This window comes from Cyberlindnera jadinii (genome assembly GCF_001661405.1).
Source record: "Cyberlindnera jadinii NRRL Y-1542 unplaced genomic scaffold CYBJAscaffold_4, whole genome shotgun sequence".
NCBI lineage: Eukaryota > Fungi > Ascomycota > Saccharomycetes > Phaffomycetales > Wickerhamomycetaceae > Williopsis > Williopsis jadinii.
In genome coordinates, this window is record NW_017963655.1 from 22559 (window position 1) to 36908 (window position 14350).

Genomic DNA, 14350 nt, shown 5'->3' on the forward strand with positions numbered 1-14350 from the left:
CATTCATCACACACCTACCATTGAAGCTGTGCGCCACTACAGAGCCGGTGTGGCGCCAACCACTAACGAGCAAATAAAGTCGCTTGTCATTATACACCGGGTTCCCTTCATACAACTGGCATATAAAGGCCAATGTTTCCTCTGTGTACTCTTCTTCCATCTCCTGTAAGCCCATAGACACCCACCCCTACACCTCCTCCTTCCATTGGAAATGAATCAGTCCCCATAGCACCAGCAGCACGCTCCTCAGTCGACACGAAGCCACACTTTTCCTCCAGCCAATTATTTCCTCTTTGGGAATCGGACGTGCACTTTCCACCTTTTTCGCTTTTGACTGTGTGTGTTTTTGTGGTTGTTGTGTGTGGATCCCCCCTCCACGATAAAAACAGCAAAGTTTCGCCTTCCTCGCCTTTCGCCTTCCTTCCCAATTTCAACTCCGATCTCTGTGAAGTTGGAAAAGTCCAAGGTTGATCAATTGAATTAGCGAAGAAATAATGGTCAAAGCTGGTGAGTATTTGCGATTGTGTGGAGCCGATTGGGTTATTTGCTGGTACTAACACAGTGAAGTTGCTGTTTTGCGTGGTGATGCTGGTGTCAGTGGAGTTGTCCACTTTGAGCAAGCGTCCGAGAACGAGCCAACCACGATCTCTTACGAAATCACTGGTAACGATGCCAACGCGGAGCGTGGGTTCCACATCCACGAGTTTGGTGACAACACCAACGGTTGTACCTCTGCCGGCCCACATTTCAACCCATTTGGCAAGACCCACGGTGCTCCATCCGACGAGGTGAGACACGTTGGTGATTTGGGAAACATTGCCACTGATGCCCAAGGTGTTGCCAAGGGCACCATCACCGACAAGTTGGTGAAGTTGATTGGCCCAACCTCCATTCTCGGTAGAACCGTTGTCGTCCACGCCGGCACTGATGACTTGGGTAAGGGCGGCCACCCAGACTCCTTGAAGACCGGTAACGCTGGTGGTAGACCAGCGTGTGGTGTCATTGGTATTGAGGCTTAACTCTGTCTACCTCCAACCAAATAGTTATATGACGTTTGTCTGCTTTTCACTCCCATTGTCAAGCCTGTAGTGCCCCCGGGGCCACCAATGGCCATTGTAACCATCTCTCTCACTGTAACAATTACTAATTACCCCTCGATATTTAACACCCTGTGCAGCTTACTCCCCTTGCAAAGCATACACATAGATGTGGTTACGCTCATCAAGATTGACGCTGCTATTCCCAAACTCACACAACTGTCACAGCTGATTGGACACAACACACCGAGGCCATCACACCAAGGCCATCACACCAAGGCCATCACATCCCATTGGCCTATTATCCATCTGTCAAGGCATGGTTGTAATCTTCCCCAGGCTTCAGAATCGGACAGCGCACGCTATTTCCGCACCGCATAAATTTCGGGTGTTTTATGCCTTTTTTCCTCTTCCAACCGTCCCAAGTCCTCACTGCTCGCAACATCTTGAGAGGTCTATAACATATTCATAGAGAGATGAAGGTGCTTGTGGTCTTAGCACTGGTGAATCTGGCGTGTGCCTTCAAGCTGTTCAAAAACATCATTGTTGCAGACGATAACAACTTTGAAGAGGTAATTGGCACGCGTGGCTCGTACACGCTGGTTAACTTCTACTCCGTGACGTGTGATCACTGTCAGAAGCTTGCGCCTCTGTATGAGCCACTTGCCACTCTTTTCAAGGACACGAATGTTCAGATAGCACAGGTTGAGGGTCGTGAGAACAAGAGGGTGAGAAGGCAACAACAGATTAGAGGGTTCCCCACGATTAGGTTGTACCACTTTGACGGTACCCATGTTGCGTCCTTCACGGGGGATCGTACCACGGAGAGACTGGCACAGTTTGTCGAAGACCATACCGGTGTCAGGGCCAAATGGCCCGAGGTTAAGACGATTCAGATGGATAACTCCACAGGAGTTGAGTCGATCATCGAGGAGAATCCAAAAGGCAGATTAATAGTTGCCTTTGTCGCACCTTGGACACACGGGTTCACGGACCGTTTGAACATATATGAAAGAGTCGCTTCAAAGTTCCCGGATGTTCAGTTCGTCTCTGTTGACGTGTCCAGCGAACAGAACAGCGACATCGTATCGAAGTACAGAGTCGATTCGTATCCAACCTTCCTATACTTTGATAAAGACGACAGTCCCACCTTCAGGTATTTCGTCGACCATGACACCACGGAGGATCGCATTGCCAAATTCCTCATGGGCCAGCTTGGTGAAGAGTACGACTCATTGGAAACACTTCAAGACGATAGATCCACGTACTTGGAGGATAAAGAGCCTTCAAGGAAGTATGGCTTCAATAGAGGATTTGTCGAGGAGGACAATGGCGACGACGACCTTGAAGATGAGAAGTGGAAAAAGCTAAGAGAGCTGTAATACGTGTATATAAAACGGTAATATAATGTGTCATCACAATGATAATGATTATCATAAGATAATAATATTATATAATCTTGACATTCCGCGAAAACGTTTTTGAACTTTTAACGGAAGAAAACACGGTGGTGTTTTTAACTTTGAAGTTTGAGTACTGTAAACATCATCTTTAATTCCGTTTGGCCATTTGATTAACGCCCTAAAGAGAAGATGAACGTGTTTAGAATCGCAGGTGATATCTCCCACCTTGCCTCGATCTTCATCTTGATCCACCAGATCACAATTACCAAGTCTGTCCAAGGTATCTCCTTCAAGACCCAACTCTTGTACTCCATCGTGTTCATCACCAGATACTTGGGTATGTGTATTCCAATTGCGGTGCTGTGATCGTCGAGACAGTACTAACAATGTTAATAGATGTAACTTTCAGATGGGTCTCTCTTTATATCTTCGCCATGAAGCTGTTCTTCATCGCGTCCTCTTTGTACATCATCTTCCTCATGCGTAACAGGTTCCGTACCTCTGAGGTTACAAAGCTTGACACATTTCCAATTGTCTACCTACTAGCTGGATCAGGGGTGTTGGCATTGATCTTCACGTATGACTACTCGATAACCGAAGTGCTTTGGGCCTTCTCCCTCTTTTTGGAATCTGTGGCTATCTTGCCTCAGTTGTTCATGTTACAGCGCACAGGACAGGCTAAAACATTAACAACACACTACATCTTTGCCCTAGGTTTGTACAGAGCCCTATATATTCCAAACTGGTTCTACAGATACTTTGCAGAGGGCAGATTCGACACTCTGGCTGTCTTCACGGGGATCGTTCAAACTTTGATCTACTCAGACTTCTTCTGGGTTTACTACAACAGGGTTATGAAGGGATTGAACTTTGAGCTCCCAGTTTAAAAGCATTCACTACATACATATACAATAATCGAATGCCAGATAAGAACACTTGTCTACCCCCAGAATGTCTATAAGAATTCAATGTAGCATTTTTCCCAGCATAGAAGACCAAGCGCCTCATGTTCATCATGTCCCTGCTCTGTCCACTCCACCCCCTCCTCCCCCACCAATTTAAGACTACCGTTTTAAGCCCACACAAAAATTTACGTTAAACCTGGATTTGTCTCATGGGCCAAGTGACGAGTGACAAGTTCCGCGGGCCGAAAGTTACGCAGAAAGTACATTCATCACGTCGTTTCCCTTAGGACCAAAAAGAAACGTGTGTCCGTTTCCCATATCCCGCCGCTCTCAGGTTGTCTTTTTCAATTGTCACAAATTACTACTGCATGGTGGTTTGTGGTTTTCTTTTTCTTTGTAACAAAAGTTGGACAAACATCCCCCCTTGTTCTGATTTGTATAAAGTTTGTCTTGTCCGGTTCTTGTTCAACGCTGCACTCCTCGCTTAACGATCACCGCCATTTCGTCTTGGTCGAAACCCGCGATCATCTGTTGAGTTACAACAAGACCATAGTCATAGCATAGTCAAAGGGAAAGGGGGAGAAGTGCAGCCTTGATTTATACAGTGGGGCACCAAAATAATCCTTATCGACCACTTTTCCTGTTCTTGACCATCTGCGATCTCGTTTCCAGGCTGTGCGTGTACATTGTTTCTTTTTTTTTCTCTCTTTTCTGTCTTAGGGGGAATAATTTGTCCCATAATTCCCTTGCCCAATCGGTGTGGACTAGCCTCGCATCTGTGATCACTATACATACAGTACACACAGACATTACACACGCATTAATTACTCTGGAAGGATTAAGTCGAAATTCAAAAAAACGTCTCTTCCTAATACCTCCAAAGCTGGGCATATCAACAGCAGCTTAAAACCATGAGTCCCAACACCCTCTACACAGCGGACACGGGTGCTCTGTTCCCATTGGATAGACAACTTGAGATAAAAAGCGACACCAAACCATTAACGCACACAAGCTCAATTCGGGTTTACCTCCAGCTGGCTGAGGATAACATCTTCCTACAAGGGTTTGACCACAACAGCTTTGAAGGAAGACCACCCACAATCCTACGTGGAGCACTCGTTGTAAGAGTCCTCAAACCGACCAAGATCAAATCCCTCACGCTGACTTTCAAAGGTATCGCACGTACCGACTGGCCCGAAGGTATCCCTCCCAAGAAGAACGAATACGTTGAAGAGAACGTTGTCATCACACACACATGGCCCTTCTTCTCACAGTGCACAGGAGGGACTAACAGCGGCGCGGACATCGTTAGATCGCCACAGGGGCTCTATGCGGTTCATAGTAACCTCGGTGTGCTATCGCATGAAGATGTTAGTTCACTGAACTTGGACGCCGCTTCGCAAACTACAACGACAAATGCCAAAGCAAACCCGTTTTCACTCCTGAAGAAAGTGGCATCACCAGAGAGAAATAGGTCGAATTCGCTCATTAGCTCCATGAGTAATGAAAACTTGGGAGATAGCCACTATGTCTTCGAGCAAGGTGATTACGTCTACAATTTTGAGCATCCAATACAGGCCTCTACCCCAGAGAGCATCGAGGCCACGTTTGGCTCTGTAAGGTACTATCTCGAGGTGCTGATCGAACGGTCTGGTGCCTTCAAGTCCAACATATCGGCCAAAATGCCGGTCACTATCATTAGAGCACAGTGCGATGAGTCCGTGGAAGACTCGGAGCCCATTGCCATCAGCAGAGATTGGGAAGATCAGCTTCATTACGACATCCTCATTGCATCAAAGGCCATGATCTTGGACGCCTACATCCCAATAGCCTTTAAGCTGATTCCTTTGGACAAGATCAAACTGCACAGAATAAGGGTTTACGTTACTGAAAATGTCGAATACTACTGCCGTAATAAGAAAGTACACAGGATGGAGCCCACGAGGAAATTCCTGTTGCTGGAACATAGAGCTCCTCCTCCAAAGGATGCCCCGCCAAATGCTGATCCAAAGACAAAGAAGATGGGCAATTTGCTAACGTCTGATGGCTATGACCTGACAGCAAAGGAATTTGAATTCCAATTGTTTGTTCCAGAGAAGCTCAACGGCACCCAGAAGTTACATCCAAACACTTCGTACCAAAATATCAAAGCACATCATTGGATAAAGATTTGTCTACGTCTCTCCAGGGTTATAGATGGGAAACCAAAGCATTATGAAATCAGTATCGACTCTCCAATCCACGTTCTGCATTCAAAATGTTCGCATGCAAATACTTTGCTTCCAGCATACGGCATACCTCAGTTTGACTCCACGCATTGTAACCATGACTCGAACATTTACTTTCCAAAGGACATTGTGGACTCTCCGCCGTTATCGCCTGAAGTTGAAGCAGTTGACGTGAACCATAGAAGCATATACTTGGCTTTGAATGGGTCAAGATCTCGCTCAAGTTCAAGTTTGAGCCATTCACTGCCAAACTTCGAATCAACATTATCAGCAAACTTGTACAAACCACACGAAATCCATAAAGAACTGACTTCTCCACAGGCGTTGCCTTTGTCACCGATGTTATCACCAATGCTCTCTGTGACATCTGACCGTGATGACGATCTACCACCTCCTTTTGACGACGACTTGCAGTCGTTATCACCTGTACAGCCCCATGGCATTGATGCCATTATGGACACTGCATCACCACCTTTGAAGAATCCACCAAAAAACCCGCCTTCTTATGATGAGATTATGGATACAACTTCACCAAGGTTACGATCCATTATAGTCCCACACATTGAGCTGACAAGGGCATCAGAGTCGCCAAACACACCTACGGGAGATCCAAATGATTTGGCAAGTGACTTCTCATTTGGTGGGACATCACCAATTATGCCGTCTTCTGTGATGAGAGCAACCGCACCTGAAGCACAGCTGATCAGAGCTTCGGTCAGGTCCGCTGCATCGACACCAAGGGCATCTTTGGACCTGAATAGAACCTCACCAAGGCCTTCTGCTGAATTCAGCGTAAGAGGATCTAACGAAATCGATAACATTCTGTCGGATCATGAAGATGAAGATGAAGAAACACCGGTTGTGGTTGCACAACCAATTGGAAGTCCAGTGTCCAGAACAAGCTCCATTTCCCCTTCAACTAACACAACAGTCCCATACATTGATGAAGATATTGCAGATATGGCACCATTGCTGAATACAACGTCTACAGTGGACTCTGTCGATGCGTTTAACCCTACGAGATTCCAATCAGTGGAATCTTTCCCAAGAAGGGAGTCCCAAAGTGCTGACATCAGTGGCTTGTATCAATCCCCACAAAATATCTTCACTGGCAGCTCCATCTTTGACTCTCCATTCGTCTCTCAAAGACAGCCATCGTTTTCCACACCTCCTGTTAGACCAGTTTCTGGAGTACGCCGTCGTTCAAGTGCTCAAACTGCAAATCCTGTGATGGCAGTACTAGGTGGTGATGATCAAGATGAGATTATTGAAGAATCTGAAAGCGTTGCTAATTCACCTAGTGATAGTAGCACCTTTCAAGAGAACGATCATTCGAGCTCAACGCTTGCTAGTGGTGGTGGTGATGTTGCAGTTACAGGTGTTAGAAAGCCATCGCCTATCAATATTGACTCATCAGGGGCAGATGCTCATAATGAGAGTGCCCAAGTTCCATCCTAATATGTGCAAACCAACATATTTTTCGTATAACTTTTATCATTCATTTAATTTAATAGTAATCATAAGTTAACTTGTAGATCCCAGTGCTTATTTTCCTAACGAGTCAATTATTCTATCAAACTCAGCGTTAGTATACTTGATGTATTTCTCCGTGTGTTTAGTGAAATCACCACCTGCATGTTTATCATGGAATCTATGGTACAGTGGGACAATGAATGAAATTTCCTTTGTCAAATACTTCTTCAAAGAAGGGTCTGTAATGTTGTACTGTTTGTATCCCTTAACCAGCTCCTCGAACTCTGCATTGAAATTTGTGAATTTCTGCTTAATTGCATCCCTGTCCTTGGAGGACAGTTTACCAACAACATTGACGTCCAGTAAGTTTGCAGCCGCTTGCTTCCATCCAGCGAGGAACATCTCTAGTGCCCTCTTTTTCAATCTTTCCAGCCGACTCAAACTAGTCGAGTCCAAAATTTCCTGAATGCCTGATCTCATAGAGATCTGTTCAACCAACGTTATATTTGTGATGAGGAAATAACCGATGGCTGATTTCTTCCTCATGAGCTGAGTGGCTTTGATCTCTAAACTCACGATTAAAGCATCAATAACATCTGAGAAGAAAGCACTGAGTAGTTCTGAAGGGTTGTCATCATCGACAACAGTTGTTGCGTTGATACTAGTCCATTTGGCTAACCATTGCGGTTTTGGCTGTGGGATCCAAGACCCAGCCTTAAATCCAACCATGACAGAAAGAGCTCCTTCTTTGAAGTCTGCAAACTTTCTTGCCTTTGACATCACCTCTACGGTGGCCTCTGAAACACCATTATCCTGTGGTAACGTTGTCAAACTCGATACTCTCTGGTCTGTGAATATCAAGAGCTCCTTAAACAATGAACGAGCCAGTTCTCTGCACGATGCAATGCACGTATTCAAAGGAGGGTATTCAGCACCGGTCTGTGAGCGAATAGTGTGTTGCAGATTAACACTGTTATCTAAGAGTTCAAATGCCAGTAAGCCTTCATTAGCAACGAATTTCTGGATCTTTCCGAGCAACTTATTGACAATTTGAATGTAGTTGTTCCAGCATCCCTCAAAGATCTTCAAGAAATGGCGAAGAATAGTATCCGGATCCTTATAGATATCCTCGAGCAAGGACCATTCATTCGACATGAATCCCAATAGGGCCTCTGTATAGTTGCCTATACCGTTAGTTCCCTTTTCATAGGGCACTTTGGGGTTTTTCGTGATCTCTTCGGTGAAGGGCACGAGGAAAGCCAGCGATTCCCTAATGGTTTTGATTCTGTTGTCAATGTACAACTGGTCGATTGGGTTGCCATTGCCGTAGAAGTAATCCACAATGTATCCGAGGTCTTTCAACTTGCTATCCTCGAGGTAAGGAAATGGTCTTCTCTCGGACATGTAAATTTGAGGATCAAACGACTGAGACACGGGCTGCAGGAGCACTCTGAAGAGAGTCTCCATCTTGAGCTCACCGTCGAGAACCGTGGACCGCAAGTTATCCCTGATTCCCTTGAACTCGCCGTCATCCTTGTTCTCGTTCAACTTGTCCAGGATCTCCTCGGACTTGTGAAGCGTCGTTATGTACTGCTTAACGTTCTCTATTCTCGCAGCACCAAGCTTCTGCTCATAAAACGCCGCTTCACTCGCAATACCTTGCACGTTCGACACCGCAAGAACACTGTCATCAACGTTCTTCTTGAAGACCGCCAGCTGTCTATTACGATTCACTATTGGAGTGAGAAGTTTCACCGACCTGTCCGACGACTCCGTGATCTTCTTAAGGGAGAAGCTCACCTGGGAGATGAGCTCCTTCGTTTTACTGAGAGACTGCTGAAGAACAACAGCATCGGCCTCGTCAATGTCCACCGTCAGCTGAGAGTACGACATCCCTGTTTATCTGTATCCGCCCTGCTCAGTCTGTGAAGCGCTGTGTATTTATCGTAAAGTGGTGAGCTCTAGACTGAAGCTCTTTTGGCTTTGCTGTTGTTTTTTTTGTCTCCTTCGCGGAGGTTTGTCTTTGTGGTTAATTCTCAGCAGGCTGCGTATGGGCGGCTTTTCCATTGTTTACACACCGCTCTCTACAACAAATGCTGATGAACTTGAGAAGCTGAATACGACCAACAGTGTGCACACACGCTGCTCACCGCTCAGCTTTACTCAGTGATCAGCCTTAGGGAGCTACAGCGATGTACGACTTTAGATCACAGTGTTAGCGTCTCCACCAGTAGCGTGGTGAGCCCACCAGTAGCGCGGCGAGCCGCTGGGTGTGTGATGAGACTTGAACAGTTAGAAGGTGATGTCAATTCGAGGTGTTGCAGATTAGTTCCTTACAGCAATGGTACGATTACAAGACATCGAACAATGTGCTCGTGGGAGTTTGATGAAGCGGCTCGGTCCGTGTTTTTGACGTGACGAATAACATTCACACCCTCCACCACTGCTAGACATCCCCGATTGGGAGAGAGCACGTAAGCCACAGCATGAACGGCGTAGTGGGATCAGTCGAGGTTTGAAATAATCAAATACAAGAATATAAAGGATGCGATGGAACTAAATCAACGTGGATGATGGTTGGGATTACAGAAGCTAACTGTGTTGTGTAATTGACTTGATTGTTAACAAAGATGGATCTTAGAGAAGGTGTTATTGTCCCGGTGACCAAAAAACCAAGACTCCAAAAAGCGCGTAAACCGTTGGTTATCAACCTGTTTACTCAGAGTTGTTGCAATACGCAGTCTGCTGCGTTGTGGAGCTACCCAGGTGATGTATCATCTGGTTATACTACCCTTGAATACTGGCAAAATCTGGCCAAGAAGGCGGAAGCTGCTAAGTTCAACGCGATCTTCATCGCTGATGTTTTAGGACCATATGACGTCTATCAAGGACCCGGTAATTACTCTTTTGTTGCAAAGGCTGGTACTCAGTTCCCAGGTATCGACCCTTCAATCCCAATTGCTGCAATGGCCGCAGTGACAAAGAGTGTTGGTTTCGGAATCACATTTAGTACCATCAGTGAACACCCTTACTTGCTCGCTAGAAAGCTTGCTACGTTGGACCAAATGACGGGAGGTCGTGTTGGTTGGAACATTGTCAGCTCGTACCTTAACAGTGCTGCTAAGAACCTGCTGAATGGTGAGGAGTTACCTGATAAACTTAGTAGATACGAGAAGACAGATGAGTATGTCCAGGTCGTTGTTGAGTTATTATTGTCGAGTTTTAGAGAGGATGCTCTGAAGGCTGACGTCAAGACAAAGACCTTTATAGATCCGGAGCTTGTACGTCCAATTGATTTTGAAGGTGAATGGTATAAAGTCCCTGGTCCTTCATACACTTCTCCATCACCACAGGGAATCCCTGTTTTGTTTGAAGCGGGTACATCCCCTGCAGGTATCGAACTTGCAGCTAAATGGTCAGAGGTTACATTCTCTAACGGTCCAACACCACCATTTCTCCGTCACAAGTCTGATAAACTCAAAGAAACAGCTTCTAAGAGATATCAGAGAGATAAGGATTCCCTAAAGGTCCTAGTGCTTGTCATGGTTATTGTTGCTGAGACTGAAGAGGGAGCTTGGGAAAAGTACAATAGATGGGCAGATGCTGCTGACCCTATCGCTGCACTGGCAATGCTTGGTGGATGGATGAACACCGACTTCTCCAAGTATGATGACGACTTCGATCTGCTGCAATCCGAAAACGTTAAGGACCGTGAAGTTGTCAAGCATTTCTGCGTGGATATCTTGGATAAAGGCCCTGTCACCAAAGCTGTCTTGGGAAGACACGTCTCAGTCAAGGGGTCTTCAGACCTCGTTATCGGTTCCGTTGACCAAGTTGTTCAGAAACTGATTGATTATGTCGAGATTGGTGGCGCCGATGGGTTCAACTTCTCCGCCCCTGTGAACCCAGCAGGCTATGATGACCTTATCGACCTCGTTATACCACGACTCAGAGAGGAAGGTCTGGCCTGGAATGATTACCCTGTTCCAGGTGGAACCTTGAGAGAGAATTTGACAGGCGTCAAAGGTGCAAAATATTTACCAAAGGGTCACCCTGCTAATCCATACATCTGGACAAAGGACCTCTCAAGATCGGAGTTTGAGCATAAGCTTAGTGAGTATAAAACTCTTCTCAAAGAGGAAGAAGGTGATGCATTCAAGCACTGAATGTGCTTCAATTGTACATAAACCAATCCAAACATATGTTGACTCATCGAAGTTGTTTGTAATAACGGTTCCAAGACTTACACTCCCTCGCTCGCTCCCATAGCCGTTACTTCAATGTCTAACATGTTTATATATTTGTCTGCTTCTTGAAGGTTTTCCCATACTGACGCATGCACTAAACCTACCTCTACATGATGCATGAAAATGGAGAAGTGCTATGCAACATTTGATTGAAAAACTGTGGGCATACAACTGAGGAACAGCCAGTCAGGTTACCTGGTGCTCGATCTGGTAGCCCATGGTACCGTGCTCGTGTGATTTTGGACCCATTGCTAGGTTCTTGCGAATTGTGACGAGATCACTGTGATCGGCATAACGTTCACGTGCTCATCTGGTAGGGAAGATGTCGCTTGTATCACCGTTTTGGGAAACGCTCACCAAAACATTAGCCACATCGAGAACGGCACATCTATCGAAGATTGGACTCAAACAACACACGATGTGAGGAGCCAGCTGGTGTGGAAATGGTTATAAGCGGAGATGATTGCCGTTCTCAAGGGGAACACAATACTTTCAATAAATGGACAGCAATTAGGGAAGAAAACACCACGGTAGGAATGGAAATCAACGACGAGGAACTGGAAAAGTCTCACAAGAAGCAGAGACTCCAAAGAGCACGCAGCCCATTAGTTCTGAACTTTTTCACGCAAAGTTGTTGTAACTCACAACCAGCTGCGTTGTGGAGTTACCCAGGTGATGTATCAAGTGGTTATACTACACTTGAATACTGGCAAAACTTGGCCAAGAAGGCTGAAGCTGCAAAGATCAATGCGATCTTCATCGCTGATGTTTTGGGGCCATACGACATATACAACGGTCCAAACAACTATTCATATGTTGCTAAGGCTGGTACTCAGTTCCCAGGTATCGACCCTTCAATCCCAATTGCTGCAATGGCCGCAGTGACAAAGAGTGTTGGTTTCGGAATCACCTTTAGTACCATCAGTGAACACCCTTACTTGCTCGCTAGAAAGCTTGCTACACTGGACCAAATGACGGGAGGTCGTGTTGGTTGGAACATTGTCAGTTCATATCTTCATAGTGCCTCTAGAAACTTGTTGAATGGTGTTCCATTACCAAACAAGTTGGGGAGATACGAGAAGACCGATGAGTACGTCTCAGTCGTTGCTGAGCTACTATTATCGAGTTTTAGAGAGGATGCTTTGAAGGCTGACGTCAAGACGAAAACTTTTATTGATCCTGAATTGGTTCGTCCAATTGACTTCGAGGGCGAATGGTATAAGGTTCCCGGCCCAGCGTACACTTCTCCTTCGCCTCAGGGAATCCCAGTCTTGTTTGAAGCAGGCACTTCCAAAGGTGGTGTTGAATTGGCTTCAAAATGGTCTGAAGTTGCCTTCTCAACTGGTCCCACACCAGCGTTGCTTCGCGTCAAGACAGATCGTATTAGAGAGTGTGCATTCAATAGATATGGAAGGGATCCTGAGAGTGTTAAGGTCTTAGTGTTTGTGATGGTTATCGTGGCAGAAACTGAGGAAAAGGCCTGGGAAAAGTTCAACAGATACGCTGACGCTGCTGATCCAGAGGCCGCTCTTGCCATGGTTGGTGGTTGGACAACGTCTGACTTATCAGGCTACGATGACGATTTCGACTTGCTCCAAACTGACAATCCTGTGCACCGTGGAATAGTGAAGCACTTCTGTCCAGTAATTGCCGACAAGGGCCCAATCACAAAGAAGGATCTTGGTAGACACGTCTCTGTCAAGGGAACAACGGATTTGATCATTGGATCTGTTGATCAAGTGGTTCAAACGCTTGTAGACTATGTTGAAATCGGTGGTGCTGACGGCTTCAACTTTGCTCCAGCTGTGAACCCAGATTCTTATGATGATCTCATTGATTATGTGCTTCCAAAATTGAGAGAGAAAGGTCTCCTCTGGGAAGATTATCCAGTCCCTGGAGGAACTTTCAGAGAAAACTTGAAAGGAGTCCAAGGTGCAAGCCACCTATCTAAAGACCACCCTGCTCATGGATACAGATGGACTGAGGATCTCTCTAGAAAGGAGTTCGAAAGCAACTTTGCAGAATACAAAAAGGAGTTGCGCGAGAAGCAAGGTGATGCTTATGATCAAAGTGCCAATAACGGTGACAACGCCAAATAAAAAGAAAACACCTATATATAGTATGGAAAGAAAAAGAATGTATGCCAGTCTACTATCAAACGACAACCTGTAGGACTCAGTTGCGGTTAGCGAAAACGGCACTTTAGTTAACTCTTGGACAAGCTTGACCCCATTAACAACATCAGCTTTTACGTGGGGGCCAGGGAAGGTGAGTAAACCCATTGACAATTCTCATCAGAACGATGAAAACATCAGAAGTTAATACTCGGTTTCCCCTACTGATTCGATGCCAAAAAGAGATTGAGAAGCCAATGTTTGTCCTTGTAGTTTTGAAAAGATTTCGTTGGAGGAAGGAAAAGTTTTCAGGGAAAAAAAGTTTATGGTGATGAGCACACAGGGGAGTTTCACCTGGACACCGAATAACCTGGACACCGAATAACCCGCACACCTAATAACCCGCACACCTAATAACCCGGACACTAAATAACCCGGACACCTATCAACTGTTACACCTCCATTGAATTCGATCAGGTTTCCCATACAATTGTCTCTTGATGGAGTGCCAGCGTTGTTCCTCGAGGCCATTAAAGAGACAAATGACCAATACTGCCCTTATTTCACAGCAACTTCATGAGTTCAAGGCCCAGGTTGATCATTCAAACGATGATAAAGCAGCATACGCCAACTATCTCCTGTGTAAGCAACACCTGTCCACGCTCAAGTCCATACGGATACGTCTGGTGGAATCCAAGAAGGATGAGAAAGTAAACGATCTTTTGGAACAGTATGCCAATTCCATAGAACAAGTGCAGCTTCCAAGTATTCTTCTCTTGGAATCGACTCTCGCAACTGATAAGAAGAAAAGAAATCAACGGTTGTCTGTTGACCTACACGCAGTTGGACTTGAACCTGTTGACGAGCTGGTTGGCTCCAGCGCAGTGGAAGACGATGAGAACCTGACCCAACTGAAGCAGAGGTTAACAGATGGAAGATCACA

The 14350-nt window shown here is 45.7% G+C and overlaps 7 protein-coding genes across 7 annotated transcripts; 6 read left to right on the plus strand and 1 right to left on the minus strand.

Moving 5' to 3' along the window:
* Positions 1-494: 494 nt before the first annotated feature.
* SOD1 (superoxide dismutase SOD1) lies at positions 495-1019 on the plus strand (the record flags this gene model as incomplete). Its single annotated transcript, XM_020216835.1, has 2 exons — positions 495-507; positions 568-1019. The coding sequence occupies 2 exons, from the start codon at positions 495-497 to the stop codon at positions 1017-1019; spliced, it is 465 nt and encodes a 154-aa protein (XP_020071164.1).
* A 373-nt stretch (positions 1020-1392) lies between these two features.
* Positions 1393-2460, plus strand: CYBJADRAFT_166861 (thioredoxin-like protein). Its single transcript, XM_020214660.1, has one exon. It carries the CDS (start codon positions 1514-1516, stop codon positions 2417-2419), a length of 906 nt encoding a protein of 301 aa, XP_020071165.1. The 5' UTR covers positions 1393-1513; the 3' UTR covers positions 2420-2460.
* A 169-nt stretch (positions 2461-2629) lies between these two features.
* Positions 2630-3327, plus strand: ERD2 (Erd2p; the record flags this gene model as incomplete). Its single annotated transcript, XM_020212602.1, has 2 exons — positions 2630-2777; positions 2837-3327. The coding sequence occupies 2 exons, from the start codon at positions 2630-2632 to the stop codon at positions 3325-3327; spliced, it is 639 nt and encodes a 212-aa protein (XP_020071166.1).
* Positions 3328-3831: 504 nt separating this feature from the next.
* On the plus strand, positions 3832-7101 carry CYBJADRAFT_166862 (uncharacterized protein). The gene has a single exon (XM_020214661.1). It carries the CDS (start codon positions 4257-4259, stop codon positions 7029-7031), a length of 2775 nt encoding a protein of 924 aa, XP_020071167.1. The 5' UTR covers positions 3832-4256; the 3' UTR covers positions 7032-7101.
* Positions 7102-7118: 17 nt separating this feature from the next.
* On the minus strand, positions 7119-8961 carry EXO70 (GTP-Rho binding exocyst subunit EXO70; the record flags this gene model as incomplete). Its single annotated transcript, XM_020217092.1, has 1 exon — positions 7119-8961. The coding sequence occupies exon 1, from the start codon at positions 8937-8939 to the stop codon at positions 7119-7121; it is 1821 nt and encodes a 606-aa protein (XP_020071168.1). The 5' UTR covers positions 8940-8961.
* Positions 8962-9676: 715 nt separating this feature from the next.
* Positions 9677-13392, plus strand: CYBJADRAFT_125776 (bacterial luciferase-like protein; the record flags this gene model as incomplete). Its single annotated transcript, XM_020212614.1, has 2 exons — positions 9677-11163; positions 11691-13392. The coding sequence occupies 2 exons, from the start codon at positions 9677-9679 to the stop codon at positions 13390-13392; spliced, it is 3189 nt and encodes a 1062-aa protein (XP_020071169.1).
* A 557-nt stretch (positions 13393-13949) lies between these two features.
* On the plus strand, positions 13950-14329 carry CYBJADRAFT_172118 (uncharacterized protein; the record flags this gene model as incomplete). The annotated part of the gene is made up of 1 exon (XM_020216295.1): positions 13950-14329. A coding segment is annotated over one exon (380 nt), but the record flags the coding sequence as incomplete, so codon positions are not given.
* Positions 14330-14350: the final 21 nt, after the last annotated feature.

What these genes read in the sequence shown, in the direction of transcription:
- CYBJADRAFT_166861 (XM_020214660.1), top strand. Translation starts at nt 1,514, where the DNA reads ATGAAGGTGCTTGTGGTCTTAGCACTGGTGAATCTGGCGTGTGCCTTC.
- CYBJADRAFT_166862 (XM_020214661.1), top strand. Translation starts at nt 4,257, where the DNA reads ATGAGTCCCAACACCCTCTACACAGCGGACACGGGTGCTCTGTTCCCA.